General features: G+C 43.3%; 1 protein-coding gene across 5 annotated transcripts in view; it reads right to left on the reverse strand.

Moving 5' to 3' along the window:
* mdn1 (midasin AAA ATPase 1) overlaps window positions 1–27,704 on the reverse strand; it is a 108,853-nt gene that overhangs the window by 49,943 nt on the left and 31,206 nt on the right. For 3 of the 5 annotated variants that reach the window (XM_080452545.1, XM_080452546.1, XM_080452544.1), the window contains exons 35-64: window positions 27,205–27,402; window positions 24,840–25,048; window positions 24,108–24,230; window positions 23,052–23,249; window positions 22,382–22,489; window positions 20,941–21,129; window positions 19,628–19,717; window positions 18,676–18,939; window positions 16,964–17,222; window positions 16,210–16,369; window positions 15,908–16,024; window positions 15,132–15,340; window positions 14,245–14,393; window positions 12,960–13,159; window positions 11,386–11,636; window positions 10,876–10,989; window positions 10,463–10,592; window positions 9,820–9,926; window positions 8,975–9,108; window positions 7,804–7,970; window positions 6,454–6,574; window positions 5,913–6,126; window positions 5,207–5,453; window positions 4,929–5,052; window positions 4,580–4,744; window positions 3,702–3,916; window positions 2,519–2,906; window positions 2,172–2,284; window positions 1,168–1,351; window positions 300–497 (exon numbers count right to left, since the gene is read on the reverse strand). In XM_080452545.1, the coding sequence (XP_080308671.1) occupies window positions 300–497; window positions 1,168–1,351; window positions 2,172–2,284; window positions 2,519–2,906; window positions 3,702–3,916; window positions 4,580–4,744; window positions 4,929–5,052; window positions 5,207–5,453; window positions 5,913–6,126; window positions 6,454–6,574; window positions 7,804–7,970; window positions 8,975–9,108; window positions 9,820–9,926; window positions 10,463–10,592; window positions 10,876–10,989; window positions 11,386–11,636; window positions 12,960–13,159; window positions 14,245–14,393; window positions 15,132–15,340; window positions 15,908–16,024; window positions 16,210–16,369; window positions 16,964–17,222; window positions 18,676–18,939; window positions 19,628–19,717; window positions 20,941–21,129; window positions 22,382–22,489; window positions 23,052–23,249; window positions 24,108–24,230; window positions 24,840–25,048; window positions 27,205–27,402 (5,345 nt within the window). The remainder of the gene's footprint in view (window positions 1–299; window positions 498–1,167; window positions 1,352–2,171; window positions 2,285–2,518; window positions 2,907–3,701; window positions 3,917–4,579; window positions 4,745–4,928; window positions 5,053–5,206; window positions 5,454–5,912; window positions 6,127–6,453; window positions 6,575–7,803; window positions 7,971–8,974; window positions 9,109–9,819; window positions 9,927–10,462; window positions 10,593–10,875; window positions 10,990–11,385; window positions 11,637–12,959; window positions 13,160–14,244; window positions 14,394–15,131; window positions 15,341–15,907; window positions 16,025–16,209; window positions 16,370–16,963; window positions 17,223–18,675; window positions 18,940–19,627; window positions 19,718–20,940; window positions 21,130–22,381; window positions 22,490–23,051; window positions 23,250–24,107; window positions 24,231–24,839; window positions 25,049–27,204; window positions 27,403–27,704) is intronic. The other 2 variants (XM_080452548.1, XM_080452547.1) reach the window with 1 other exon arrangement.

Consider the following 27,704-nt stretch of genomic DNA (forward strand, 5'->3'; position numbering starts at 1 on the left):
CAATTTCACAGCATAAAATCACATAAACCCCAGCATATTTCGCAACTTTTTGCATATTTTGCAACTTTTTGCATATTTTGCAACTTTTTGCATATTTTGCAACTTCCCACAATTTCACCACATAAAAACCCTGCATATGTCATAGTAAAATCAAGGATTTTAGCCCGCATAAATCAAGGATTTTAGCCCGCATAATCAAGGATTTTAGCCCACATAATCAAGGATTTTAGCCCACATAATCAAGGATTTTAGCCCGCGCTTTTCTGGAGGGTCTAAATAATGGATAGTTGGAGGTCTACCTGTGAGGCTACCAGCCTCATGCCGTGCCGCAGCTGGAGGATGCCGCTCCGCAGCGGGGCGACCACGTCCGGGTACAGCGGGTAATCCTCTGCCAGCCGCTGTGAGAAACGCTGCTGGGAGTTCTGCCACACCGCCTCCTCCTTCAGCAGGCCCTGGATCTGTGAGCGCGACTTGGAGGAGGTGGTGGAGGAGGAGCCCTGCAGGTAGGGATGGGTCAGTGTTAGGATTCTGCTCATCGATTCCCCGTTTCGGTTCATTAACCCATAAAGACCTCAGGCCGATTCATGTCTTCTAAACCCTATCAGTTTTCTGAAAAAACGTATTTTGCTGTATCAGTGGTTCTCAAGCTATTTCATGTCAAGGATCCCCAAAATGATATGTATTTGGCCGCGGACCCCCATCCATCGTTAACTACATAATATTTACTATTACTAGTTCAAACTGTGTATATTAGTAGTACCTGAGATAGAGTCAGTGATGAACCTTTTTGACCCAAAAATACAGGCGTTTAAAATGACATTTCTGTTTGCCTTTTAGGCTTCGTACACATAGATTGCACTGGACAGATATGCCAAAAAACTATACAAAGAATATACAAAGAAATGACTGACAATAACCACTACCAATAATCTAAATCAATAACCATGGCCAAAATAGGTCAAATCTATAATATGTATACATTCAAAAAAGCATCAAAGTAAGCGACACGTTGTGATCAGCTATTTCCACTATTTCTGAAAATGTATGGACAGTTTTCAACAGATGAATTCATACAGGTGAATGGAAAGGATTCTGACCATTATGCAGAATAACTGGGTTTATCTCAAATAACGTGTGATCGGGCCATTATTGTGCCAGGAGGCCTACCTGCAGGGCTTTGAGCAGGTGGGAGAGCAGGTCCTCCACGGCCGAGGCCTGGCCGATGCTGCACAGGTAGTGCTGCAGCTCCTTGAAGAGGCGGCCGTACTGGGCGTCGAGCGGGCGACACGCCTGCTTCCTGGACAGCTCCGCGATCTGCTCCTTCACCTGCTGCATGCGGATCCACAGGTACCTACAGGTACACGCAGATGGGTTCAATTTAACCCATTAAGGCCTGAGGTTCCGACTCCACAAAATGTCTTCTAAATCCTAACTGTTTTCTGAAAAAGTTATGTTGCTATATCAGTGGTTCTCAAACTTGTCAAGGACATCCAAAATTATATGTATTTGGCCGCCGACCCCAATCTGAAAATGTTTTGTTCCAGGGACCCCCCAGAAGCAAAGATTTGAGTTAAAAAAATTGCTTTCAAATATATATATTCAAAGATTTGCAAAAATAGCAGATCTACAAGCTCATAACGCGGCACTTGGCAGCTTGTAGATCTGCTATTTTTGTAAAGCATAAAATAATGGTTTAAGTGGTTACAGAGATGCGTTGCAGGTAAATCCCAGGATTACCACAGGATCCACAGGCACGCAGATGGGAAGTACACACGTACTTGTTGGAACTGAACCACTTTGGTGACACTGATACCCACTTGCCTTTCTCAGACAGGGAAGTGGGTGGTGTTTTTTTTTCTTTTCGCGAAAATAGCAACGCTGAGAGAGAAGATGGTTGGATCTGATCCTAGGTCAGAAGGAGGCAAATACAACTCCAAAGACAGAGTTATTTAAGTCCCCCTCCAGTGTATTTTACTTCCTAACACCTCAGTTCTCAAGGTCAATTCAAAATGGGCCTGTCAAGAGGAAATGACAGGCCCACAGGTTGGTAAAGGAAACTATAGGTTACAAACGTAACCCCAGTTATTTGAGTTTTATGAGCAAGATACACTATCCATCGCCATTGCATTCCTCTTTTGTAGATAATAATTTATTTGGGGACTGGGTCTCACCTAATGCGAGGGTGCTGGAAGCCGTCAGTGGTGCTGCTCTCTTCCAGCTCTGCTCCGGTGAGCAGCTGAGACGACAGGCTGCGTCCTCTCCATTCCTCCTGAAGCAAAGCCAACTGAGGGACACACACACAGAAGAATCACAACATGTCTTGTTGCATCGTGATGTGAGCTTGTAGATCAGTTGTTTTTTTCTCAAAGAGATTTGGTCCAGATGGGAGGGAACCAAGTCTAGTCAGTCTATAGTCAAGCACTTCAGGTCAGGTCATGGAAAAATAAAGGATTTTATATTACTGGTTAAATAAATAAATAAATGTAAAAAACACCAAAGTAATAAGAGTTCTTCTCACCTCCTCCTGGGCGTAGTTGAGCTTGTAGGCCCTCTTGACGGCCGGGTCGAAAATGGTCTGCGGCGTCCACACCTTGATCTGCAGCAGGCCCATGTTGACCCAGAACACTCCGGAGCGCAGGAACTGGTTGGTGCCCTGCACCTTGTTCTGGACGTACTGCTGCAGGCAGGTCATGCAGGCCTCCAGGAGGCCCTCGGGGAGCAGGCTGGCGGGCAGGTAGTCTCTGAAGGCCGTCTGGATCTCCTGAGCGGCGATCAGGGGGTCCGCGTCCTCCACCAGGCTCTCGCAGCTCTCCATGTAGCCCTCCTGAAGACCCGGGGGCAGCAGGTCGGCCATGCTCTGGAGCTGACGCCGCAACACCGCCCCCTGCAGCCTGAAGTCTGTCCCCCTTTAGACGGCAATTTACAATTTTAGGCATTTAGCAGACGCTCTTAATCCGGAGCGATTTACAGTGAGCACGGTAAACACGAGGTAGGTACATCAAATGCATAGAAATAGTCATCTAGGATCATAGGTAAACCAAGAACCTATCATCAGTCGAAACAGTATAACATCAAAAAATTAATAATCTGTACATTGAAACTATAACACGCTATAGGATGCCAGGTCATCTGTCTAAATAACATGCGTCTGAATTACATTTTAGCCTTTGCGTAACAAAAAGAAGATAGGTTTTTACAATGTGGCTTCTATTAAAGAGTTGGTCTGTACATGTGTGTGTGTGTCCATGTGTGTGATTGTCCGGAGCTATTCTCACAAACCGCTGATTTCTTGTGCACACTGGCACACTTACTAGTACCTTCATACAATTTTAGATTTTTTTTTAAATATTTACAGTAACTTACATTTTTATAATGGAAGTCAATGGGGTTCAGATCGGGCTGACACCATGCCCAAATTTGGAGACATATTATCATAGATACTGTACCTCAAAGATGACTGACGTCACAGACTGACCACGAGAAGTTCGAGATCCACATAAAAACTAAGCTGTTCCCATGTGGATTTTGAGATCCAAATGATTCAGTTTTACAAATATTTCTACATTTTTTATACGTTTTTCTATGTATGCTTTAGTTTTTTTCCTTCAACAAAATTCTATACATTTTCCATGCTCTTCCAAGGCTTGTATTAAACACCCGGCTCTTGGGACTTTACCAAAATAACCTAGCATTGTCTTTACCTGAATGGAGCCAGAGCAGGGAGGGCCATGTTGTCCCACAGCACGGCGCTGACGTCCTGGAGCTGCTGCACCCTCTCCCTCCACTCCCCGAGGGTGACGTGGGACGAGGAGAGCAGGGACGTCTCCGTAGCGTCCCACTTCCCGCCCGTCTCGCTGTTGCTCAGCACTCCCAGGACGGAGCGCGACCACACCGCTTTACTCAGCATGGGAGGGCCCTGCAGGGGGAGGTGGACTGGGTTTAGTCTGAATTCATATTATATTGTTGCGATTGTGACTCGTTGTGAGCTTGTCGATCTATTGCCACTATTTTTGAAGACTATTTTTCTCGCCTATAATGACATGCCCAAAATAGGGACACCGGGTTTGAAAGTAGTTTGATCATTATGTAAAATTAAAATTGCATGGCCAATGCTGGGTCGTCTCCGTTTGCCTCATCGAAGCACTACACTGAAATTGTACGCATCAGTCCCCTGTCCGGTAACAGGAAGAGTGGGCACTAAGGAAGACTGGGCCCCTCAATGTAAAATTGGCTATTTGGTCCAAAATGTTAAATTATTTGGAAAACGGTGTAAAGTAATGTAAAGTACACATGATTAGAACATGATGGAACATTTGACATTTAAGGTCTAATATTTCTACAATTGATACAAAAAGTGTAAATCCAATCATTTTGGAGGGTTGAAGGGTACATTTAAGTCCGATAATGATGTACTGTGCATTTTCAAACATGTGAACTTTACATTACTACATTTATTTGAAATATTTTTCAAATATTACATTTTTTAACATTTTGTCTTCTTGCAACATTTTGTCTTCTTGCAGCCCTCTGTCCTACTGTATATATGCAGTATGTATTTAGTTGTATGGCCAATGGTTACCATGTTATCTGTTCCATGGTGGGACTTGGAAGACATCTGGGGTTCAGGAGCCAGGGGGTCCCACTTCAGCCAGCGGTCGGGGTCAGAGGTGACGCTGCTGCTCCACAGGGCGGCCAGGGCCTCTGACACCAGCTCACACCACACCAACTGTAGCTCCTCCGTCGGCTGGGGAAGGAAATCACATCGGTTTAGACCAGTGGTTCTCAAACTTTTTAGCTCAAGACCCAAAAGATAAATTAGTCGTTTGCCCGGGACCCAAACTAGTGAAAATAGCAGATCTACAAGCTCACAACACGGCACGAAGCGACGCGTTGTGAGCTTATTTTCACTATTTCTTCTTGGTACTGACCCTGTCACTGCTGAGCAGGAACCAGAGCGGTTGCAGCTGGCTGACGTTCATGGGTGTGGATTGCAGGCAGAAGCGGAGGTGTCTGGACAGCTCCCGACGCAAGCCGTCCTCAGCCTCCTGGTCACTGTGGTGGATGGCTCAGGGTTCATTTGATTGGTTTACAAAGGTACCACACTGTTTCGTTTGTGTAACTACTCCTTTAACATTTGTGGTCAAGAAAAACAAACACTAAATAACAAAAAACATGTAAGAACCAGAAGCATGGTTTAGAGACGTACCCTTGTGTGAGAGCCAGATGGAGCAGGTCCACACTGAGTCGTAGCTGGTTGAGAACGGCCAGATCCTCCATGAGAGGCCAGATCTGAGCCCTGCGTCTCAGCTGCTGCAGCTCCGGTCTGGGGGGAAGGGCTACCTCTCCCGCATCCTCCTCCATAGGCATTCCCGAACGCGTCTTCTCCAGGAGACCACAGGAGCTCATTCGACTCTGCTGCTGCTCTACGCAGGCCACCAGCCTCTCTAAGACACCTGCAGTAGGGGGGGGAGAGTGGTTCTCAAACCTTTTCATTTCAAGGACCCCCTTAACTCATTCACTGCCAGGCTTATTTCAAGCTTGTTGATCCATATGCCACAGGCATTATGGATCAAACAGAGAATTTTTTTTCTCCGTTTACATTTTAACATTGAAGTGGATGGAGCATTACCTTTTTGAAAATCGTTTTCTCCTAGTTCCTTTGAGATAAAAAAATAAATAAAATAACCAAAAAAAATAAATATATATATATATATTTTGAAAAAAAAAAAGTTTTTTCAATGACGTCAAAAGACGTCATTGGCACTATATGAGTTAACTATGAGATGGAACCAAATGGACCCGTTAAGGTGTAATGGACAACATTCAGTTACAAGACGTTGAACACTAAAGGCCCAGCATTCTCTCATGAAATGCATACAAGGTAACATGTTCGTTCTTCTCCCTCCACGTACCAGACTTCTGTGGATCCAGCTGGTTGTTAGCTAGGAGCACCAGGCCCCAGGCTTCTAAGAGGCTTTCCTTCGTGTCAAGCCCCTGCGTGGCGCCCTGAAGTCGGACCAGCTCCTGTCTGTACTGGGTGGAGGTGCTGTCCAGCCGCAGATTGCTCACGTCCAGCGCTTTGCTCAGGACCTTCAGCCGCAACGCACAGTCGGCAACGGACTCCAGCTGCAGAAGAGGAAACAACAGAGGGAATAATAAATTAATAGGGCTGCAACTCTCAATCATTTTCTCAGTGATTATTATTATTTTGTATTAACCCCTGAATCCCCCAAGAATAGGGATGCTGGGGCTCAAGAGGTTATCTATAGGTTGTTTATCAGGGTCCCCCAGGGCTCTATACTCGGTCCGCTAGCATTTCCTTCAACACCAAATCGATTAGCCAAAATTTTTTGATTTGCAACCCCAAAATGGGGATGCAAGGATTCATGTGGTTAAAACCATAAACCAACAAAACAATAACATCATTAGCAAATTGATGCAATGCCTCCCTACCTTGAATGGCAGCGGTTTTCCCAAAGTCTTCTGGATGCCTTTGAGGGCAGTGGCCACAGACACTGGAGTAGACAGCACCATCTGAATGGCAGCTGACACTGTCTGCAGTTCCTGGTGCCCCCTGGAAAGCCACATTGCAACGTTAATTATTATCATTATGTGTAAAATTGTCTAAATTCAATTAATAACCGAGTAGAAAAGGAGTTCCACCGCGCCTCAGCCAACTTGAGGCAGGTCCGTTGCGTCACAGGAGCGGGACACAACAGCAGACGAGAAGACGACACTGGAACAGCTCGGACAGTTAAGCCTCTTTATTAACTCTCTCAGTGCCACGCCCGAGATATCCCGAGTTTTTCCCGAGTACCCTCCCTGCCAGCACGAGAAATCCCGAGTTTTTACTTTTGACTGTGGTCGCGCTATTCTGTTTATTTTTCATGATCACTTTCGCTTCCTGACTCCTTCAGACTCATTGGGTTCCGGTTTCATGGCGCAGATTCCGTTTCCGGTTCTCATTTTTTTCCCGCGGTCATTTTCGGCCAGAATAGGGAAAGTCACGTTTTTTCACACGGTATAAAAAACGAACGGAGAGGTCCACGTCTACTCTCTTTGGTCTGGGTGACGATCAGTCATCGTAGTCGTGTATCACATCGTAATTTACCCCGATCAACGATTGTCAAAAAATTCAACATCCGGTTATGACCGGATGTGACGTGAGCCTGTTTGGGAGGGGGCGAGTGAGCCAGCGAGGTCATCAATGTGTCGATTTGTTGCTCTCTACTGGTAGAACTGTATTATGGGTTTAAAAACCCAATCAGATAATTTATTTGAATGAAAAATTACGAAATAAAAAAAATAAAAAAAACGCACATTTCTGGCACTGGGGGAGTACTTTATGAAAATACTCTTGGCAGTGAAAGAGTTAACCTATTTAGACCGGAGGCCGATTCTAAATCCTAACAGTTTTCTGAAAACTTTGTTGCTACATCAGTGGTTCTCAAACATTTTCATGTCAAGGCGGGCCCCCAAAATTATATGCACAGTATTTGGCCGCCGACCCCCATCTCAAAATATTTTGTTCCAGGGACCCCAGAAGCAAAGATTTGAGTTAAAGATGTTCGCTTTAAAAATATATATCTTTTCAAAGATTTGCCAAAAATGTTCATGCAGTAACATTGAAACGTGAGTCATTTCTTGTCCTAGCATCTTCCATTAATAAAGAGGCTTAACTGTCCGAACTGCTCCAGTGACTCTTATTCTCGTCGTCAATGAATAACTGTCATTGAAAACGTATTGTTGAAATAAAACACTTTGCGAACTGCAGCAATAGAAAGCATTAGAAAAGGCTTTTACTCGAAGGTGGCTGCGCCGTCTCCCAGCAGCAGCCCGGCCAGCCTGAGGATGAGGTGTTTCTGGACCCACTGCCAGTGCAGGGACAAGATGGACACGCCCTGGGAGTCAGCTGGCAGAGTGTTGCACACGTCCCAGAACCTGTCCCGCCACTGGAGCAGCTGCAGGATCTGTAAAGACATATGGACGGTACATGCACATATTAAATCATGTTTAACACCTTTACCGCCGGGCCCGTAGTTCTACGGGCCGTTAAATCCAACGGTTAAGCGCCGAGCCCGTAGTCCTACGGGCTGCGGTCTTTTCGCGCATGCGCGGTCCGGGTGCACTTTCGGAATTTTTTTGATCCACTTCCGTTTCCGGTTTGATGACAGGAAATAGAATTATTTGGGATCCGGTTTCGACGATCACGCCCGCTCCCATTCTACAGACGAAACTGAAACTCAATTCTCTTCCTGTAGTTTTTTCTCCTCGCATTTCACTGTTTAACGTAATCCGCTCTAACTACAGTCATGGAAGTCCGTTTGACACGCGGTCTTCACTGGGAGATACAGGGAGATCTCGCGGATGTAAACAGACCGTTCACGGCTCAATCTTAAGGATTTTAACAAGATCTATGGCGACATGAAAAAAACAAAAAAACAACAAAAACACCTTGGCACTGGTGAGTACATTATGAGATTAACCTCTGGCGGTGGATGTGTTAACCACTAAACCGACTGAACCATTTAAACATAACCACAAAAAAATGCTACATTATTTTGAAAATAGCCAATCAACAAGCTCAAAGCTGATCTACAAGATTTGCTTTTTGTTTTCCCCCTTATAATGACATACCGGTACTCAAAATTGGGATGCCAAGGTAAAATTTGTCAAGCCCTATATACTTCTGTTGTACGACGATTCGCGAAAAAAGAAGCCTATCTACAAGCACACAACGCAGCGTGTAGGTGTGCTACAGTATATATATATTTTTTTTTTCCAATTTTGGAAATTATTTAAAAAACATTTTTAAAGATTTTTGCCATAATGACATACCCAAAATCAGGACACCTGGTTGAAAGTGGTTAATGTAAACTATTACTACGGCTAAATTCTTTAGAATGTTGAAGCAATGAACGTGAAATCAGAATGGATCCAACCCAACGTGACTTGACGAGGACAGTGGGTTCACCTCAAACGTGATGTGGTCTGAGATGTGGGGCAGTCCGGTCTGGATGGCCTGCAGAGTGAAGTTGTCCCACAGGTCAAAGAAGGTTCGCAGATGCATCAGCACCGGGTGAGGCAGGTGGCCGATGTCCATAGTCCCTGTGATGGAAAAACACAACATGATGCCTTGCCTTATACTAAGACGGAAGACATTACACTAGCTTCACTCTCCGGTGGTCCTGTGAAGCAGTGGTTTATGTGTACTATGTAGCTCTGTGTTGCTCTATCGGTACAGAATAGCACTAATACTACATAGTATTGCACATTTAATTTCCAGTCTTATGCATGGTACTAACCCTGTCATGGTTAGGAACGTCACTTTAAAAGGAGTTTGGATAAAAGTTAGTCTCTCAGTCTAGACAGACATGTTGGCTCCCACAATTTACAAATGCTTCCACCTAACTGTCTGTACTTTGGAAGTCCTAAAAATGATGCAAAATGATACTGTGAAATATCTTAGAAGATATTTTAAAATACATTTCAGTGAACAAAACTGTGTCATGATTGGTCGAACACTCTTCTGGTCTGAAGAGAAGATGACAGCTTCCTGTGCTCAACTTTTACCGGGTGGAATTACAGACCGTCTATGTCGTATTTGAAGATTGTGGAAGCGATAGGCTGGCTTGAGAGACTAGATAAGTGTCTAGATTAGAAAGATTGCTCAATGCATGCCATTCTAGATGCCTGGGGGGAAAAAGCAACGAAAGATGGCAGAGGCAGAACGCATCTAACCCAATTTGACTTGATATGCATGCATGAAACCAGAACACTCTTATTATATATCTATGTGGAGCGTGTGGATGATCCTACCTTTGCTGAAGGCTGTGGCCAGTCTGAGTGCACAGTTTTGTGCTGACAGATTAATAGCACAGGTGCAGATGACTGATCTCTCCTCTCTCTCCATCATCAGAACAATTCTAGGAAATAAATTTCCATTTCAAAATCCATACTTTTCCCAGATCTTTTTGGGGGATTTGCTGACTTGGTCATCAAATCATTTGCTCATTTGCTCATTTGGTCAGTAATTATAACACCAGTAATAATGCCTGTTAAATAGATTATACTGTAGCACCACCAGTAAAAACAATGTATTAATTAAAATCTAGCAAGTCTAAAACCACAAAGAAAAGTACATTTACGTTTCAGTACATAAAAATAGCTTCCTTTTTACTTTTTTTTAAGATGTTTTAAACAATTCACTGCAATTGGAAATGATTGTGAAAAAATATTGTTCCAGATGTTCCAGGACTTTGCAGAACATTTTATTAGGCAACCTGCAACAATTGTCATTCTACTACCAATGTTGACTCATTCTAATGCAGCAGTGTGTAAATCATTTTGGACAGCAAAATGGCTCTACAGATGACTGTATATATATATATAGGCATCCGTCCGTCAGTGATGACGATGGGTTGCCTGTAATAAATGAGAAATTGATTGGAGGGCAGCGTACCTGTTGGCGACAGCGTTAAGTTCCTCTGCGAACTCTGTGTATCTCTCCTCGTCCTCAAAGTTACACTTGTTGGCCAGGATGTCCAAATACTGCTTGTTCCAACGCATGTCCACCTGAATCCTGTACTCATCTGACAATGACAAAGGTCAAGTTAAACAGACAGCTATTCTGAAATTGTTTTAAAATCCTCCTGGGTATGTTTATTTGAGAATGCTCATCTCATTTTCAGCAATGCCCTGCTCCTCCTTCATACCAGAGCATGTGAGCGAAGCAGAGCGGGAGCAAAGTGCTGAGCGGAGTGGGCATATTTTGACTTGAGCGGTGATCGCGTTTTTAAAAAGGTCATCCTTTAATCATCCTTTTAAAGGGCTCAGAAAAGTCATGAGACAACAAGGGAAGGGCAGTTGTCTTACCTGTGCTGTGTGGTTGCAGTATCTCAGTGAGGGACTTGCCCTTAGCGGTGAGCTTGCTACTGAACACAGCCTTCAGAGCCCTGTTTCCAGCCTCCACCTGCACCAGTGCTGGATCTGTAACAGATTTAGTTTAAGTCACACATCTTACGGTTTCATATGAATACATGATTTGCTGAAGGAATATCACATAACACATGCTAAACAAAATGATGAATTCATATGGCAAACAAACACATCAAAAGGCCCTTTTCGACAGCATTAACCTTGCCTGGAAATCAGGAATTTCTACAATCCTAGTTTCAACTAGGGGTGCAACAGTAAATTGAACTCATCAAATATAAAAAAATAAATCGACATTTTGAAATTGCTCATTAAATCGATAGAATAATTGGAAAGAAAATAATAGCTGCAGCAATACATTAACACCTAGTCTTATCCTTTACTCGACTCAATAAACGAAACGTCACATCAATACATCAAAATGTCAAAAAGAGGGACAAGTGAACCAACCCGGGGCGTATTTGTAGCTCTTGCCCAGGTGAGAGAGCCAGTTGCTGCGGAGGATCCAGTCCCCGTGGGAGGCTCTCTCAGTGAGCAGGCGCACGGCGGTGGGGATGAGGCGAAGGGCGTCGCCGTCCTCCAGGTCCACCACGCCTCCGGAGAACACCAGGCCGTCGTGGACGCTGCTGCTCTGCATCGCCCTCTGCAGGTCGGTCAGGCTGAGAGGACGATTCCTGAGCAAAATGCCATCGGTTAGGCTACTACACAGGAAGACCCTCAGTGTTAATTCATGCACGTGTACACTCTCAGTGATAAAGCTGGAATACATAAAATTATATTTTGACCAATCTGTATGGTAGGTCATTCAGTGCCAATGACGTGTAACACGTAATTTTTTTCCAAAGCCCAGAGTGCCAATGACGCGTAACACGCCAAAACAGTGTTTTCAGTGTTTACGCTAGATGGCGCTCTTCGCCAACCTATGAGTAGTCCTATGACTTCCGGAGAAGAGTACACCCGGAAATAACGTGATCACAACAAACCCAGCGCCGTCCGATATAATGTTAAAGGATTTAGCAACAAAAAAAATGTCTCTGCTTTGTTTTTTTCAGCGTTTTTGGCGAGAACAGGCTATATTCAACAGCCAATAACGGAGGGTCGCGGTGACACGATTTTTTTTACTCCAATGGAAGCAGAGACACTCCTCCGTCTTTGCGACACTCTGTGTGTTGATCGTCCTGGAGCGAAATGTTCTGTGGCTCTTGAAAGGTTAGCAAAGATGCTCAAAAACGCTGCCACTGGCTGCAGAGCCAATTAACACATTCCATGCCAGATGTTAATCTCATAATGTACTCACCAGTGCCAACGTGTTATTGTTGTTTTTTTGTTTTTTTCATGTCGCCATAGATCTTGTTAAAATCCTTAAGATTGAGCCGTACAAGGTCTGTTTACATCCGCGACATCTCACTGTATCTACCAGTGAAAACCGCATGTAAAACGGATCTCCATGATTGTAGTTAGAGCAGATTACATTAAACAGTGATATGCGAGGAGAAAAAACTACAGGAAGAGAATTGAGTTTCAGTGTGCGCTTCAGAATGGGGGCCAACGTGATCCGCAAAACCGGATCCCAAAAAATTCTGTTTCCGGTCTTCAAACCGGAACCGGAAATGGATCAAAAAAATCCGAAAGTGCACCTGGAAAATTTTCAACGCGAATCGGCGGTTCGCGTAGATCTACGCGACTGGCACGCTGCGGCTTTAAATAGGTTCGCGTAGATCTACGCGATTGGCATTCAATGTGTTTTATTAACCGACAGTGGTTGTAGTTGGTCTCCCTTTCTCTTCTATTGATACATTTAGATCCTGTGGTCGGGTAGGACTAGGACCACTACTGTGTTATTGCACGAAGCTCAAAACGCAATTCATCCTATACCCCAGATAGGCTTTCTATATTAGCTTAGCCGAACCCTGCATAGGACATGAAAGTTATGGATTGCATCTTTGAATTAACACAATGGATTTGACTGTGTAGGAAGGAGAAGGAAGGAAACAAAGTACAGAGTATAGATTTTCTACACATACCTCTTGCCCTGCAGGCTGAGTGTGTTGAGACAGAAGGAGAGGACCTGTCCGTCTCGGAGGACGGAGGAGAAGCAGGAGTCCTCGGTGGAGAGCAGTGCGGAGGGGAAGCCGTCGGGCCACACGCCTGCACACAGCAGCCCACTGCCCCAGTCCTCTGTGTCCAGAATGGCGAGGTGCTGCTCGATCACCTGCTGGGCTTGCTGCGCGGACGGACACACCAAGCAGGGTTTTATTATTAGGACTATTCTGCCAAGACCACATTCTGCACAATGAATGTTTTTCATTTGGACCGGTTATTGTGTTAACCCATTTAACTCTATAACTGCCAAAGACGTTTATAAACGTCTTTGGGCCTTCAGCTATTGCCTGCCAAAGACGTTTAAAAACGTCTTTAAAAAAAAAAAAAAAAAAAAAAAAGATTCTCTAATTATTTAAGATTGACACCTTTTCGATATTCCAAACGAATAAGGAGATAACAATTCCCAAAGATTTTCTGCTCCATCCACTTCAATGTTAAAATTGAAACGGACAAACAATTCACAATGTTTTTTGGTTTGAAACTACTGGTTTTGAGCTATTTTCAAACATCAAACAACACATGACAACAAGGTCAAATTGACCTCGTTGACATTTGTGAAACCACACCTGAATCTCATCTGTGATTAGAAATTATCTGGGATCAATCATACTGGAGAAAAATATTTTGTGGCTATGCGAAAAGGTACCAAAATCGGTCAAAACCCTGGCAGAGGCTACAGACTTTTTGAAAAAACTCTGGCAGGGTAAGAGTTAAGGCCTGAGGTTCCGATTCTACAAAATGTCTTTTAAATTCAAACAGTTTTCTGAAAAAACGTATGTTGCTGTATCAGTGGTGCTCCAGCTTTTTCATGTCAAGGACCCCCAAAATTATATTTATTTGGTCGCGGACCCACATCTCAAAATATGTTGTTCCAGGGACCCCCAGAAGCAAAGATTTGAGTTTTGTTCGCTTTAAAAAAATATATATATTCAAAGATTTGAAAAAAAAGAATCACGGTTTTTCAACAATAGCAGATCTACAAGCTCATAGCGCAGCACTTGGTGCCACGCTATGAGCTTGTATATCTGCTATTTTTGAATAGCCAAAGTATGAAATAATGGTTAAAGTTTGTATGAGTTACATATCATTCTTGACTTTAGTTATGCTTGTTCAGTTCAGTAATGTTTGACTGAAGGACTGAGACATTAATTCAAGATGGGCATTATGTCCACATAACATATCCTTTGATAAGGTCATGCTGGTTACCCTTTGACTGGCAGTGGTGCGCTGGCACAGGGAGTAGGCCTCTCCACAGGCATGCTGCAGGGCACTGGGCAAGTCCACACCTCTCTGGAGCTGGCATGACAGCAGGGCAGCGGCGTGAAGGAGTGATGCCACACATGAAGCAGGGGAGTCTGGAAGAGAGGGGAGAGGGTTTATTACTATTAGAGGGAGACAGGAATGAGAGGGAGGGCTACAGGGCAGTGTTGATTTCGTCGACTAAAACTAAGACGAAAAATGTTCGTCGACTACCTTTTTTCACTGACGAAAACGAAATAAAAACTAAGCTATGATGACTAAAACTATGACTAAATATACTGACAATTTCGTCAATAAATAACAACTAAAATGTTTGGGAGTGACTAGTGGAGAAGAGATCCAGGAGATCTAAGACAAGTCATTTTATGTTTGGTTGTGCTCGGGTGGTGAAAGTAGCAGATCTACAAGCTCACAACGCGTCGCAGCTTGCAGATTGGCTATTTTCAGCATGCAACTAAGTGTAAAATGTGCCATTACGACGCCATCAAGGCACCGCCAAAATACATTTTAGTCGACTAAATTAACTATAGATTTAGTCGACTACAATCTTATGATATTTAGTCGACTAAAACTAGACAAAAACTAAAACATTTCAGGTGACTAAAATATGACAAATTAAATGGAATTTTATTCAAAAGATAAATCAAAATGTGCTGTTAAAGTCAACACTAATGCAGGGGATGACACTTGTCTTCCAAGTCGAAGTTCAAAATGTTATTGTCCCAAAGGGAGCGATCGAGGCAGGACATAACAGAACATGACCAGTGATCACTGCATTATTTTTGGGCACCCAAAGAAATACAAAATAAATAAACAAACGTGCCAGTGCTTACCCCAAATAGCAGCTTTGATGCCTCCATGGATTTCGATGAGTAGGTCGCACACACAGTCACCGATCAGCCCGGCGGTGTGGAGCACCGTCTTCAGGTCCAACGTGTCCCAGCAGACCCCCTCGTGTTCCCCGGGGATGTAGATCTCCACCCCTCTGTTCCTCATGGCTCTGGAGATCTCTCCGTGAACAGGGTCCATGGTCAGAAACAATCTGCACAATGACAAAGTATTACAACAATAAAGAGCTGTCACAGTCACAGAGTGGAGGGAGAATGCCATTCATAGAGGCTGTTTCTAGTTCTAGGTTTCAATTACAATATCTATCTGGTAAAAGTCTCCTTGATGATTTGAACACTTCCATAATACAATCTGTGAGGAAGGATGTCATTAGCCTTTCTTTTTCTAGTCTCATATGGCCAGACGATGGTAGATCTCTGCCTATGGAATACGTCTGGTGACATCTACTGTAAAGTCCATGTAGGGACTAAAACTGGGTGTAAAGTAGCAGAAACAATGCAAAGACTTTCATATTTGGACGGTATCAGGATCGGTTTTCTAAGCAGTAGGCATAGGTTTGTTAGAGATTTGCTCCACTGTGTTAAACCCTAGATTTAATTTAGATTTCCCCTGGACATATCAGAACGCGGGGTATTCTATTTCCAACATAAACATTTTGTCCCTCACCACTACTGGTAACCGCTCTTCAGACATTTCATGTTAATAACAAGCCTAATTCGTGCCCAGGGAGCAATCTAGCTGCAATGAGTTGGCTTGCTACCTGAAGTTGGGATGTGGGGTGACTTTTGGCGTGGTTCCGTCAATGACGCCGCGTTCGTTGATGGTCAGCGATCCGCCGGGCTCCAGCAGTGCATTTAGGCGATCCAGGACAGAGGGGCTGAGCACAAACAAACAAACGTAGTTAGTTCAAAAACAAACGTAACTTCAAAAGACAAATCTTGAATGGTGGTCCCTGGCACAAAATATTTTTTAGATGGGGAGTCAGCAGCCAAATACATATTAATTTGGAATTTGAAGAAGTTTGAGAACCACTGATCTAACCAAAAGATTGCATTTCCTCACCTGCAGAAGTTAACGTTGTCCATGAGCAGCCAGTCTCCGGCCTGCAGGGCTTGGACCAGCATGCCGTCCAGCCACTCGAAGCCTCCGTTGGTCCAGCCGTCCTCCAGCTGGGCCAGACGCTCCTTGAGCAGAGTGAAGTCCATCTGCAGCTTGGACATGTCTGAAGAATAGGGATAGCGTATAGCAGAGATTTTAATTTATCGTGAAATTGTCCTCCATCATACACTGGGATCATACAGTCTTTTTTTCACTATCTAAATCTCTTTGCCAAAAATAGCCGATCTACAAGCTCACAGCGCTTGTAGATCGGCTATTTTTGGCAAATGTTCCACCCCAGACTATGGATGCTGGGGTTCAACTGGTTAACAAAAGTGGCATTTTAAGGGTTTTAAGCATATTTTGATTATCACAATAATATCGTAAATCGCAATTATTTTGGTCACAATTTTCATATCGTCCCATCCCTACTGAAGAACAAGAATTAAATGATGAACAGACATTGAAATATGAGCTTGGGTGTGGATGTGCACGTCTTGGCTTTGTTTTGATCAGAAGCAGGGATAAAACATTTAAATCCCACCGACCGCAACAATGTATGACCAGAGTGGGGATAGCAAAAGCAAAGGCATGGATTTTCCCACCGTCGGTCCAGCAAATCCAACCCTGCTTTTAGTAGTGGGACGATGTCTCTCAGATCAAACATGAAATGTGACATGGACTAGTAGGTGTACGAGTTGAGAGTCCTCCTCCTCACCTGTGAACACCTTCAGCTTGGTGTTGAGTTTCTGCAGCAGCAGGATGATGACCTCCACCTTGTTGAGGGCCTCGGAGTTGACCGTGGCGCCCGTCCTCTCCTGCCCCTTCAGCCAGCGGCAGAACAGGCCCCAGGTCTTCAGCAGGAACTCCGTGTCCTGGATGCCGCCGTCCAGCGACATCAGGCCGCGCCGCGTCACCATGGCCACTATGTAGATGACGCTCTCCAGCACCTGCTGCCAGGGTCGCATGATGTCCACCTGGGGAGAGATTCCAGAGTCATTATGAACACACTGAGGTTTGCAAAAATGAGTCCCTGTCTATTAGGCCTGACCTCGACTAAGTCGACTAGTCGACTTAGTCGACTAGTCGAAAAAACACATCCACCGCCAAGGGCTAATCTCATAATGTACTCACCAGTGCCAAGGTTTTATTGTTGTTTTTTGTTTTTTTCAGGTCGCCATAGGCCCCGTTAAAATCCTTTAGATTGCCCGATCCAATGTTTGTAAACAACGGGCACATGTCCTGGTGTCTACTCGTCGAGACCGCGTGTCAAACGGAGCCGCCATGTTTGAGTTCTGATCGTTTATGTTAACATGGGAAATGCGAGGATGAAAAACTACATGTCCCATTACAGGTTTTACATGGCTTTTTGTGTACGACTTAGAATGAAGGCAGACGGGAAACAAAAAACGTGATCGCACTTCCGGTCGATTTCGGGTGGTGTTACACTGAAAATGGTCCCCCTGGAAAATTGAAAAAAAAAAAAAACGAAAAAAAGGAAAAAGCACCACAGCCCGTAGGGCTACGGTCTCGGCGCTTAACAGTTGGATTTAACGGCCCGTAGGACTACGTTCTTGGCGGTTAATGTGTTAAGGGCCAAAAATGTTTTAAATTTTTTTTGGCCAAGTCTACACCTGCAACCACACGTAACTTCCACTTCAGTCTTCTTATTCCTCGTCTTTGTATTGGTATTGTTTGTGTTGGAGTGCCTCAGTGCGGCTGCAGAGTTCATGTGCAACCTCTTCCAGAGAGAGATAGAGACACTAGAAACTCTGCTGGAGACAAAACAAACTGTGTAGACTTGGCCCTTTGAAATAAAATGTATTTTGGCAAAAAAAAAAAAAAAAAAAAAAAAAAAAAGGTTTTATTTTTTATTTTTTTATTTTTTTATTAGTCGACTGCCAGTCGACTATTGGCAATTAGTCGCCAATTAGAGTCGACTAAACAAATCCTTAGTCGGGGACAGGCCTACTGTCTATTGATATTAACTCATTCAGTGCCAATGACGTGTAACACGAAAAAAGATTCCAAGGCCCAGAGTGCCAATGATGTGTAACACGTCAAAACAGTGTTTTCAGTGTTTATGCTAGATGGTGCTCGTCGTGATTCTATGACTTCCCGAGAAGAGTATACCCGGAAATAACGTGATCACAACAACCCCAGCCTCGTCCGATCTAATGTTGGATTTCTTGATTACTTACTACGAGAACAAGCTATATTCAACAGCCAATAACTAAAGAACGGAGGGTCACGGTGACACGCTTTTTCCCCCCGATGGAAGCAGAGACACTCCTCCGTCTTTTGCGACATCGATCGTCCAGGAGCGAAATATTCTGTGGCTCTTGAAAGTTTAGTAAAAATGTTCAGAAAAACTCTTGCCAGTGAATGAGTTAATAATACCGGTACTTTTTTTTACAGTATGTACAATACCTGTTCAAAACCACCCAGCAGCTCGGTGGTGTCCATGGCACTGTTCATGGCCATGACCCTCAGACGGTGGCCCGTCAGCAGAGCCAGAAGCCTGACCAGGCTGGTCTTGCCGCTGGCCGTGGGGCCCACCAGGATGGACATCCAGCCCATCTCCACGCACTTCATCAGGGACTCCAGGGGATGGAGGGCCTGGTGCGTGATGGACAGGGGAGGGTCCAGGGCCACGGGGGCTCCGCCGCTGCGTTGGAGGACTGAGAAACCCACCTGCAAGGGGCAAACGAGATTAACAACAATATTAACGGCAAGGGAAAATCAGTTGTCATAAGCAGCACAAGTACATGGCAGCAGTACTACTGGTGTAGTAGAGTGGCTCACAACCTCAGCCTGATGGCCTGAAAGTGTAATATCTCCCCCAAGCTAAAAGGGAATTCCCTACGGCTTAATGGTTAAGATGTTGGCCTTCCGCGCGGGAGACCCGGGTTCGAATCCCGGGAGTTACAATGGTGCCGTGACCCGGATCGGGTTTCCCCCGTGGGAGGAGGTCAAAAGGGGGGTGAGTGTAGCAGAGTGGCTCACAATCTCAGCCTGATGGCCTGAAAATCTCCCCCAAGCTATAGAGAATTCCCTTTGGCTTAGTGGTTCAAATCCCAGGCTTTACACTAGTAACAAAAAGGGTAACAATATGAATACAGTATAAAGATGACTTAATATCTAGCGATTAATATGTACAAAAGCGCATGTAGAAGGAAAAATCTTTCATTCATGATACACAAGTCGCTTAATTTTGCTCCTTACATCTATTTAAAGACACAAATGCATGCATATCTTTTGATAAGAGATATGTAATGGCTGAGGGCATCACCGAAATGCCTTCAGTGTAAACGGGTGTTAAACTGGGACAGTACAGTGAAAACACGTGCCCCTTTAGGGAAGTTTGAGGACGGTGACAGACCTGCAGATTGAGGGGCGTGATGTGGAACTGTCTGGAGCCTGTGTAGGGTTCAGAGTCCTCTCCAAAGATCTTCTTGAACACAGACAACACCTGGGAGGGAAAGAAGAGGTTTTTAACACGTTTTAATGAATATCGTTGCTTTTAATGCATGTCGGGCAGAAACCTCTCATCACCATATTCTAACTTTGTTGTGTTTTTTTCGTAAATAAATGCCCTTCTTGATCAAACCACAGCGTCACACTAAAGTATCAAAAGAAGCAGATGTAAAAGCAGCGCGACGCGACACGTTTTGAGCTTGTAGATCTGCTATTTTTGAATTTGAATCCTGAAAAGTAAGATCTATCCCTAATTAATCATTGGTTATTCTTTGGGTACACAGGTTATTTTGACCAAAACAATCCAGGCTGTATGGATGATGGCTTATTGATTATAGCTTAGTCTCATTGCTTATGTTTAACCCATTTAGACCGGGAAAGTGTCATTTTAGATTTCTTTGGCTATTCAAAAATAGCTCATAGCGCGTCACTCAGTGCCAGGCTATGAGCTTGTAGATCTGCTATTTTTGAAAATCTTTGAATATATATATATTTAAAGCTAACATATGTAACTCAAATCATTGCATCTGGGGGTCCCTGGAACAAAATATTTTGAAATATATTTTTATTTTGTATAATTTTATTTTATTTAATGTTTTCAAAAAACTTTTTTTTAGGAATTTTAGAATCGACCTCAGTTCTTAACACATTGACCGCCGGGCCCGTAGTTCTACGGGCCGTTAAATCCAACGGTTAAGCGCCGATCCCGTAGCCTACGGGCTGTGGTGCTTTTTCCTTTTTTTTTTATTCTTTTTTTTTTTTCAATTTTCTAGGGGGACCATTTTCAGTGTAACACCACCCGAAGTCGACCGGAAGTGCGATCCCGTTTTTTGTTTCCCGTCTGCCTCCATTCTAAGTCGTACACAAAAAGCCCTGTAAACCTATGTAGTTTTTCATCCTCGCATTTCCCATGTTAACATAAACGGTCAGAACTCAAACATGGCGGCTCCGTTTGACACGTGGTTTGGACTGGTACACGCAGGGAGATGTCGCCGATGTAAACAGACCGTGTACGGCTCAATCTTAAGGATTTTAACAAGATCTATGGCGACGTGAAAAAAACTAAAAACAACAATAAAACGTTGGCACTGGTGAGTACATTATGAGATTAACCTCTGGCGGTCAATGTGTTAATGGGTTAATGAACAGGTGACCCAACCCTCTGCTGCGACCTGTGACTTCAATAGAATTCAAAGAGTTTGTCATAAATCATTGTACCTGAGCTTTGTCCGCCTCGGTCCTCATCCTGTCTGCGTACACCAGGCCCACGTGCTGCCCCGGGTTGAAGAACCCTGGCGATTGGTCGGCCTGCATCAGCTGACACCAGCGGAACATGTCGCGCAGGTTGAACTCCCAGGGACCTCCTCTCTGACCCCATTTCCTCTCCGTAGACACCTCCTGAACGAGCTGATGGAGGTAGACGGGAACACAATAGTTATGCCTGAGTTTATGCTTGGGGTATCTTTCGGCAAAAAATAATAATAAAAGTTGTGAGCTTGTGTATATATGGTTTTTGGTTTTTTTCTGACGATCGAGGGAGAAGGTACTATGTGTGAGATGATATAAATGAAAATGGTTGTAAGAATTGAACGAGCTAAAACCTTTTGATTTTTTTTTTTACAGTTTTCATGTACTATCGTTTATTAACATTGAACAGCACCTGTGCCCTCCTTCTATTTTATTTTATTATTATATAAGATGATGTTTGGCAACATATGTGATGTCTATTGTTTGTCTTTTGTTTTATGTGTTTTGTTCTTGAAAACTTAATAAAATCTAAGTGGATCGGCTATTTTTGTTAAGTATAAGTCTAAATATAAATCAGCCTTTACAGCAGAGAAAACACTGAAAACATTTTTACGCATCTTACAGTTAGTTTTTGATGTGGCAAAGATCGCAACATCACTGATTCCAAATAGTTCCCACCAAGAGAACAGACTTCCAACGCATTTTACATTTCCATACTTATTCAGACCTTAATTTGTGTGATTTAGTGAGTTAAATGTAATTTATTCAGACAGTGTCTGGGGATACTGAGGAAGTGTCACACGCTAGGTGAAGCTGACTCACACATTATATATAAGTAATGGTGGGCCCTCAAATAATGTTCTGTGAATTGTAATCTTTCCATGATCTAAAAGCATAATTATAAGTAGAGCTAAATAAGTGGCTAAATAAATTATTTCCTCTGATCTCTAACCGTACCTTAAAAAGGTATGTGTCTGAGTGGAAGGTGTCTGGTCACCGTTTCACAAACTTTTTGTGCTCAAGGCACACCAATGGGCAAGTCTAATCTCAAGGCACACCAGTAGTCATAGCACAAATACAGGTGTGCCCACGATGTTCACGTTTTATGACATACCCAGAATAGGGACGCTAGGGACCATGTGGTTTAGAGGAACTACCCTCATTGGAGCTTGTCTTGTGCGCTTCCACTGAACCTGACACAGTGCAAGTGTAATCAATGTGACATTGAATTAACGACCTAGCAAATAATGTCTTCACGGTCTCTTTATCCAGCTGTGGGGAACATTGGCCACTGCTGGGCATGCCAGTGGGCATTGGCCTTGGTTGGCACCACATGATCAGTCCCCAATTCCACATAAACAGTGTCCCCCCAGCATGGAGTCACGCTGTGGCATAATTATGTCAAACCTACCCTGTTGTTGAACTCCACCATTTTGCAGATGATTTTATTATCGATGTTGGGGAAAATGGAGTCTCCGATGAATTCCATGTCTTTGCTGGTGAGTTGGTCCACATACATCTGGATTTGGATTTCACAAATAGGAAATGAATTACATTAATGCAAAACAAAAACTGAAATAAGGGTGAGAGAGTAAATGAACAGAAACATTTTTTTTGTTGAGAAACACATATTTCTTATATAAAAAAGACAGAAAGGCCGAATTATAAATACGAAAATAAATATACAGAAGCACAATGACATACTAGAGGCTGAATGGCATACAGCAGGGGTCTTCAACGTTTTCAGGCCAAGGACCTCCTAGCTGAGAGACAGATGAAGCAGGGACCCCCTCTATATTGTATACAATTGTGTCTCAGATTAAACTTTTTCTTTTACTTGATCTGCTCTTTTTCCCTCTACACCTCTTTGCCAAAAATAGCCGATCTACAAGCTCACAACGCATCGCAGCGCGAGGCGTTGTGAGCTCAGAATAGCCTCAGAATAGCCTCAGAATAGGGATGCTAGGGTTCAAGTGGTAAATGTAAAAAAATCAAATCATATCACACAAATATTTGGCAGACCCCCTGTAGTAACTCTGAGGACCCCCTAGGGGTCCCAGACCTCCTGACATACAGTATACCTGAGTGAATCTGTTCAGGAAGGATTTAGGAAGTCCCTTGCGCCCGCCTCCCTGTGTGAAGGGGTTCTGGCAGCCAAAGATCTTGGTCTTCTCGTGCTGCACCTGGAAGCTCATGCCCAGCTCCGGAATGTAGATCTCAGCTCGGTGGTCGAAGCAGGCATTCAGGCCCTCCAGCACAGACTGGGAGGCCAGGTTCAGCTATAGGTGCCAGGGGGAAACAGTTGCTTTGTTACCCGCCTGGTGTCATAATACCTAATTTTCAGTGGTGGAAAGTAACTAAGTACTCAAGTACTGTACTTCAGTACAATTTTGGGGTACTTTTACTTTACTGGAGTATTTCCAATTTGCAATAGTTTTACTGCTACTCCACAACATCTCAGAGGCAAATATTGTACTTTTACTCCACAACAATTATTTGAAAACTTTAGTTACTAGTTACTTTGACTATTATTACGAAACCACTTCAGCCCTATTTAAACTTTGCCAATTTGAAAATAACCGATCTACAAACTCACAACGCGTTGCGAAGCGACGCGTTGTGAGCTAGTAGATCTGCTATTTTTAAAGAAATATATACGTATACATTTTATACATTTGAAAACGTGTGAAATGGGACCTTCTGCATAACGAGTACTTACATTTTCATAACAATACTTAAATTACGGACTATTCCTTGTAACAGGGTATTTCTACATTGCAGTATTGGTACTTTTACTTAAGTAAAACATTTTATTACTTTTTCCACCACTGCTTATTTTAAATTATCACTCTTTTTAGGGGGTTCAAGTGCTCCTAATATGAAGAATATGTACATTGCATATTTATTATAAATCGCTCAACTAGGCTAAAGCATATTGTAGACCTCCCGATGTTTTAAGATGTCTTCTTAAGGGCTTAAGGCATAAATGGCATATTTGTGTTAAACCTCATACTGTGTTCCTATCAGCTTACCTGCTGTTCTTGTAAATTAAAACGCTAAGGGAGGTGGGAACATTGTTCAAATTATTTATCAGACAAAGCCCTGCTTGGATTAAGCAGGGAGGAGGGGGTCCATACCTCATCCAGTACAATCCAGTGCCCAGCCTTCAGTGCAGCCAGCAGAGGGCCGTCACGCCACGCAAACTCTCCTCCCTTCCCTCCCTCCACTGGCAGGTCTGTTCCAAACAGGTCGGTCACATCCTGCCATGGAGACAATGATGTCAGTGGTAGGAGTGTAACTGTTCAGCCAACTAATACATTAAATCTATTATAAAAAAAAATATATATATATATAATATATTATAAATATAAAAAAATATATATAATTTATCCCAATAATGGATTAATAATCAATCCCTATTTTGGGCATGGCATTATAGAATAGTTAGCATAAAATAGTGAAAATAGCAGATCTACAAGCTCACACAACAGATCGGGATGCGATGAGTTCACTATTTTTAAGTATAAAACAACACATAAAACTATGATAATATAAAAAACATGCTTGTTGATTACTCAATGAATCAAAAAAGTAATTGCTTGAATAATAGCTAAGGAAATGTGTCTGTATGTGTGTAAGGTAAATAAATACATGTAGATCACACTGTTCTGATTGCATGAAAACTAAACAGTTTTCACTCTGATTTTGTGCATAATGGTGGCGTGTTCTTTATACTATGACAAAGTTTCCCAAAAATAAGATTTCATAAAAATAAAAAAAATCACAATATATCACCTCGCTCACAGTATCGCAACAAATCATAATACAGCCCTACAATTGACAGAAATACTCATATGATGACTCATTACCGTTTGTTCCGAGAGGTTGATTCGGACGAGGTGGTTCCCAGAGGACTTGGCCAAGGCTGCCACCAGGCTGGTCTTGCCCACCCCAGGAGAGCCCTCCAGCAGGACGGGCCTCTGCAGCTTCAGCGCACGGAGCAGCCTCTGGGCGTTCACCGCGGTGGTGCCCGCCGCCATGGCGTAGTCGGACACACGCCGACTGTCACTCACAGGTCCTGGAAATCAGCAATTAAAAGATTTCATTTGAACCGCATGCACAGAGCAATTTGTCAGGGTATTTTGGTCTGAGAGCCTGTTAAACCATTCAATCCTGGGAACGCATCCGTGTCATTTTTAGATTTGACCTATAACCACTATTTTATACTTAGGCTATTTAAAAATAGCAGATATACAAGCTCATAGTGCGGCGCCGCGCTATGAGCTTATAGATCTGCTATTTTTGAAAAATCTTGAATGTTTCTGCAAATCTTTGAATATATATATATTTGTTACTCAAATCTTTGCTTCTGGAGGTCCCTGGAACAAAATATTTTAGAACATTTCGCTTAAAAAAATATGTATATTCAAAGCTTGTATATCTGCTATTTTTTAATAGCCAAAGAAATCTTAAAATGACAGAGATGCGTTCTCGGATTGAATGGGTTAAGGGCCCGTACACACTGCAGGAGATTGGGTCCGATATTGCTGTCGCCGACCTTTTTTGGCGCTCGCCGACAAAACCTCCCGATCTGACGCAGATCGGCCTTTGATCTGCGAGATAATGCTCGCTGTGTGTGAAAGGCACCGCGAGACGATATGGGCGCGATAATCCGCTCTGCGACGGCTTTCCGACCATTTTCAGATAACTACCATGTTAGATATTCAGCTATGTCGCCGACTAGACATCTCACAGTATCATACAGTATGAAAGGGGTCTGCGAGGAGATCAGCGCCACAGCCAATGAGAGCACATTACAGCCACCGTGGCTAGGGGGGCGTCGCTGGATCTGACCACAACAAACAGTCCCTACCGCAATATTATCGTCCAGTCCTGTATTAAGTTAACATTATAAAACAAAGTGAGAGAGTGAGCGAGCCTGGTGGGCTGTTTATTTTAGAGGAATTGTACAGAGAGAGAGAGAGAGAGAGAGAGAGAGAGAGAGAGAGAGAGAGAGAGAGAGACATAGACAGAGACATAGACAGAGACATAGAGCGAGCTCTGTGTGTGTGTGTGTGTGTGTGTGTGTGTGTGTGTGTGTGTGTGTATGCAGCATGTGCACGCTGTCTGAACAGCGTTGCCAGATGTTGCGAGAGAAATAAGCAACCAGGTCTATGAAAACAAGCCCAAGAAAAGGCCACTTGAGCACTTTAAACCTATTTACAAATACATTGGATATTTGAAAATAGCCGATCTACAAGCTCACAACGCGTCGCAGCTATTTTCAAAGAAAAATCTTGAGAAAATTGTGGAATATTTTCCAAATCCACACAAATCTTGTATGGGGGTCTATAATGGCACAACATATTTACAGAAGGGGGGTCTGCGGACAAATACATATTATGTGTTGTTTAAACCACTGGTTTAAACAACATTAGAAAACAAGGCCAAATAAGCAACTACACAAATAAGCCCAAAAAATGCACCCCGCAACAACTAATATTTACAAGCAACTCTACAGAAAAACAAGCCCAAAGTCGCTTATAATAAGCAGACATGGCAACGCTGTCACTGACCGCTTCTGCGCACTTGACGTGCGAGAGAGAGAGAGAGAGAGAGAGAGAGAGAAAGAGCGAGAGAGGGAGAGGGAGGGAGAGAGGCATATCACGGGATACGTCGATTAAAATGAATTGGAATAAACTCAAATGTATGTATTGGGTCTGACTCTGGAGATAGCATCCTAGTGAACTATCCTACAGTGTGTCAGCCCTTGTCGGGGGTCAATCCTGTTGAGACCACAACGATATTATGACAGCCGATTTCAAGAAATAAACTCCTGCAGTGTGTTATGCTTAACGATCAGATGACCCCCGAACACTTTAAGGTCCTGCAGTCTGTACCTGCCTTAAGAGTTCACAGTCATTTTAGTCACTTATAATCAGGGTTCGATTTGATGGGGGTTGTGGGGGGTCATGCCTCTGCTTTTGATGACCCCAAAGCATTAATTCATTAATTCATGTATGTTAACCACATTACCTGGCATCCCTATTTTTATGTTCATCTAGTTATTATTTTAATTAAAGGAGCTAAAATAGCATATCTACAAGCTCACAACGAGTCACATCGTGATGCATTGTGAACTTGCAGGGCTTAAGTGGTTAAAAAAAAGACAGTTTTTTCTTTTTTAAATCAAACCCTGCTAGTATTCAGAAAGGACAATACCAGAATCCAAACCTAAAGCTATGTAGAAGGGGTCAATGCCGAAGAAATCGTCCCCCCACTGGGGCTCTCTGGGCATGCTGGTGTCATAGACCCTCAGAGCGTCCTTCATGTCCTGGTCCAGTTTGGTCATCTTGCTGAGCCTCAGTTCCAGGAAATCCAGACAGTCCTTGCGAGCCTGCAGGGCATTGTCTGCACTGGACACCGTAGTCCCTTTAATAGACACAAAGAGTCACATCACATCATAGCCTTTTGTCCCATCACATCATAGCCTATTGTCCAAGTATAATATTGAATGGAAAACGTGCTTGTGTTTCTTTCTTTATTTTGCAACGAATAAACAGATATTTAACAGATATTAACACATATTTACCTATTCTGGGCACGGCATAATAATAGGCAAACATTCAGCGAAAATAGCAGATCTACATGCTCACAATGCGTCACAATGTGATCATATTGCATCAAAACACATTGGGAGCCTGTCAATTGGCTATTTTCTGCTTAATGATTTG

This window comes from Gymnoscopelus braueri (genome assembly GCF_963280865.1).
Source record: "Gymnoscopelus braueri genome assembly, chromosome: 16".
NCBI lineage: Eukaryota > Metazoa > Chordata > Actinopteri > Myctophiformes > Myctophidae > Gymnoscopelus > Gymnoscopelus braueri.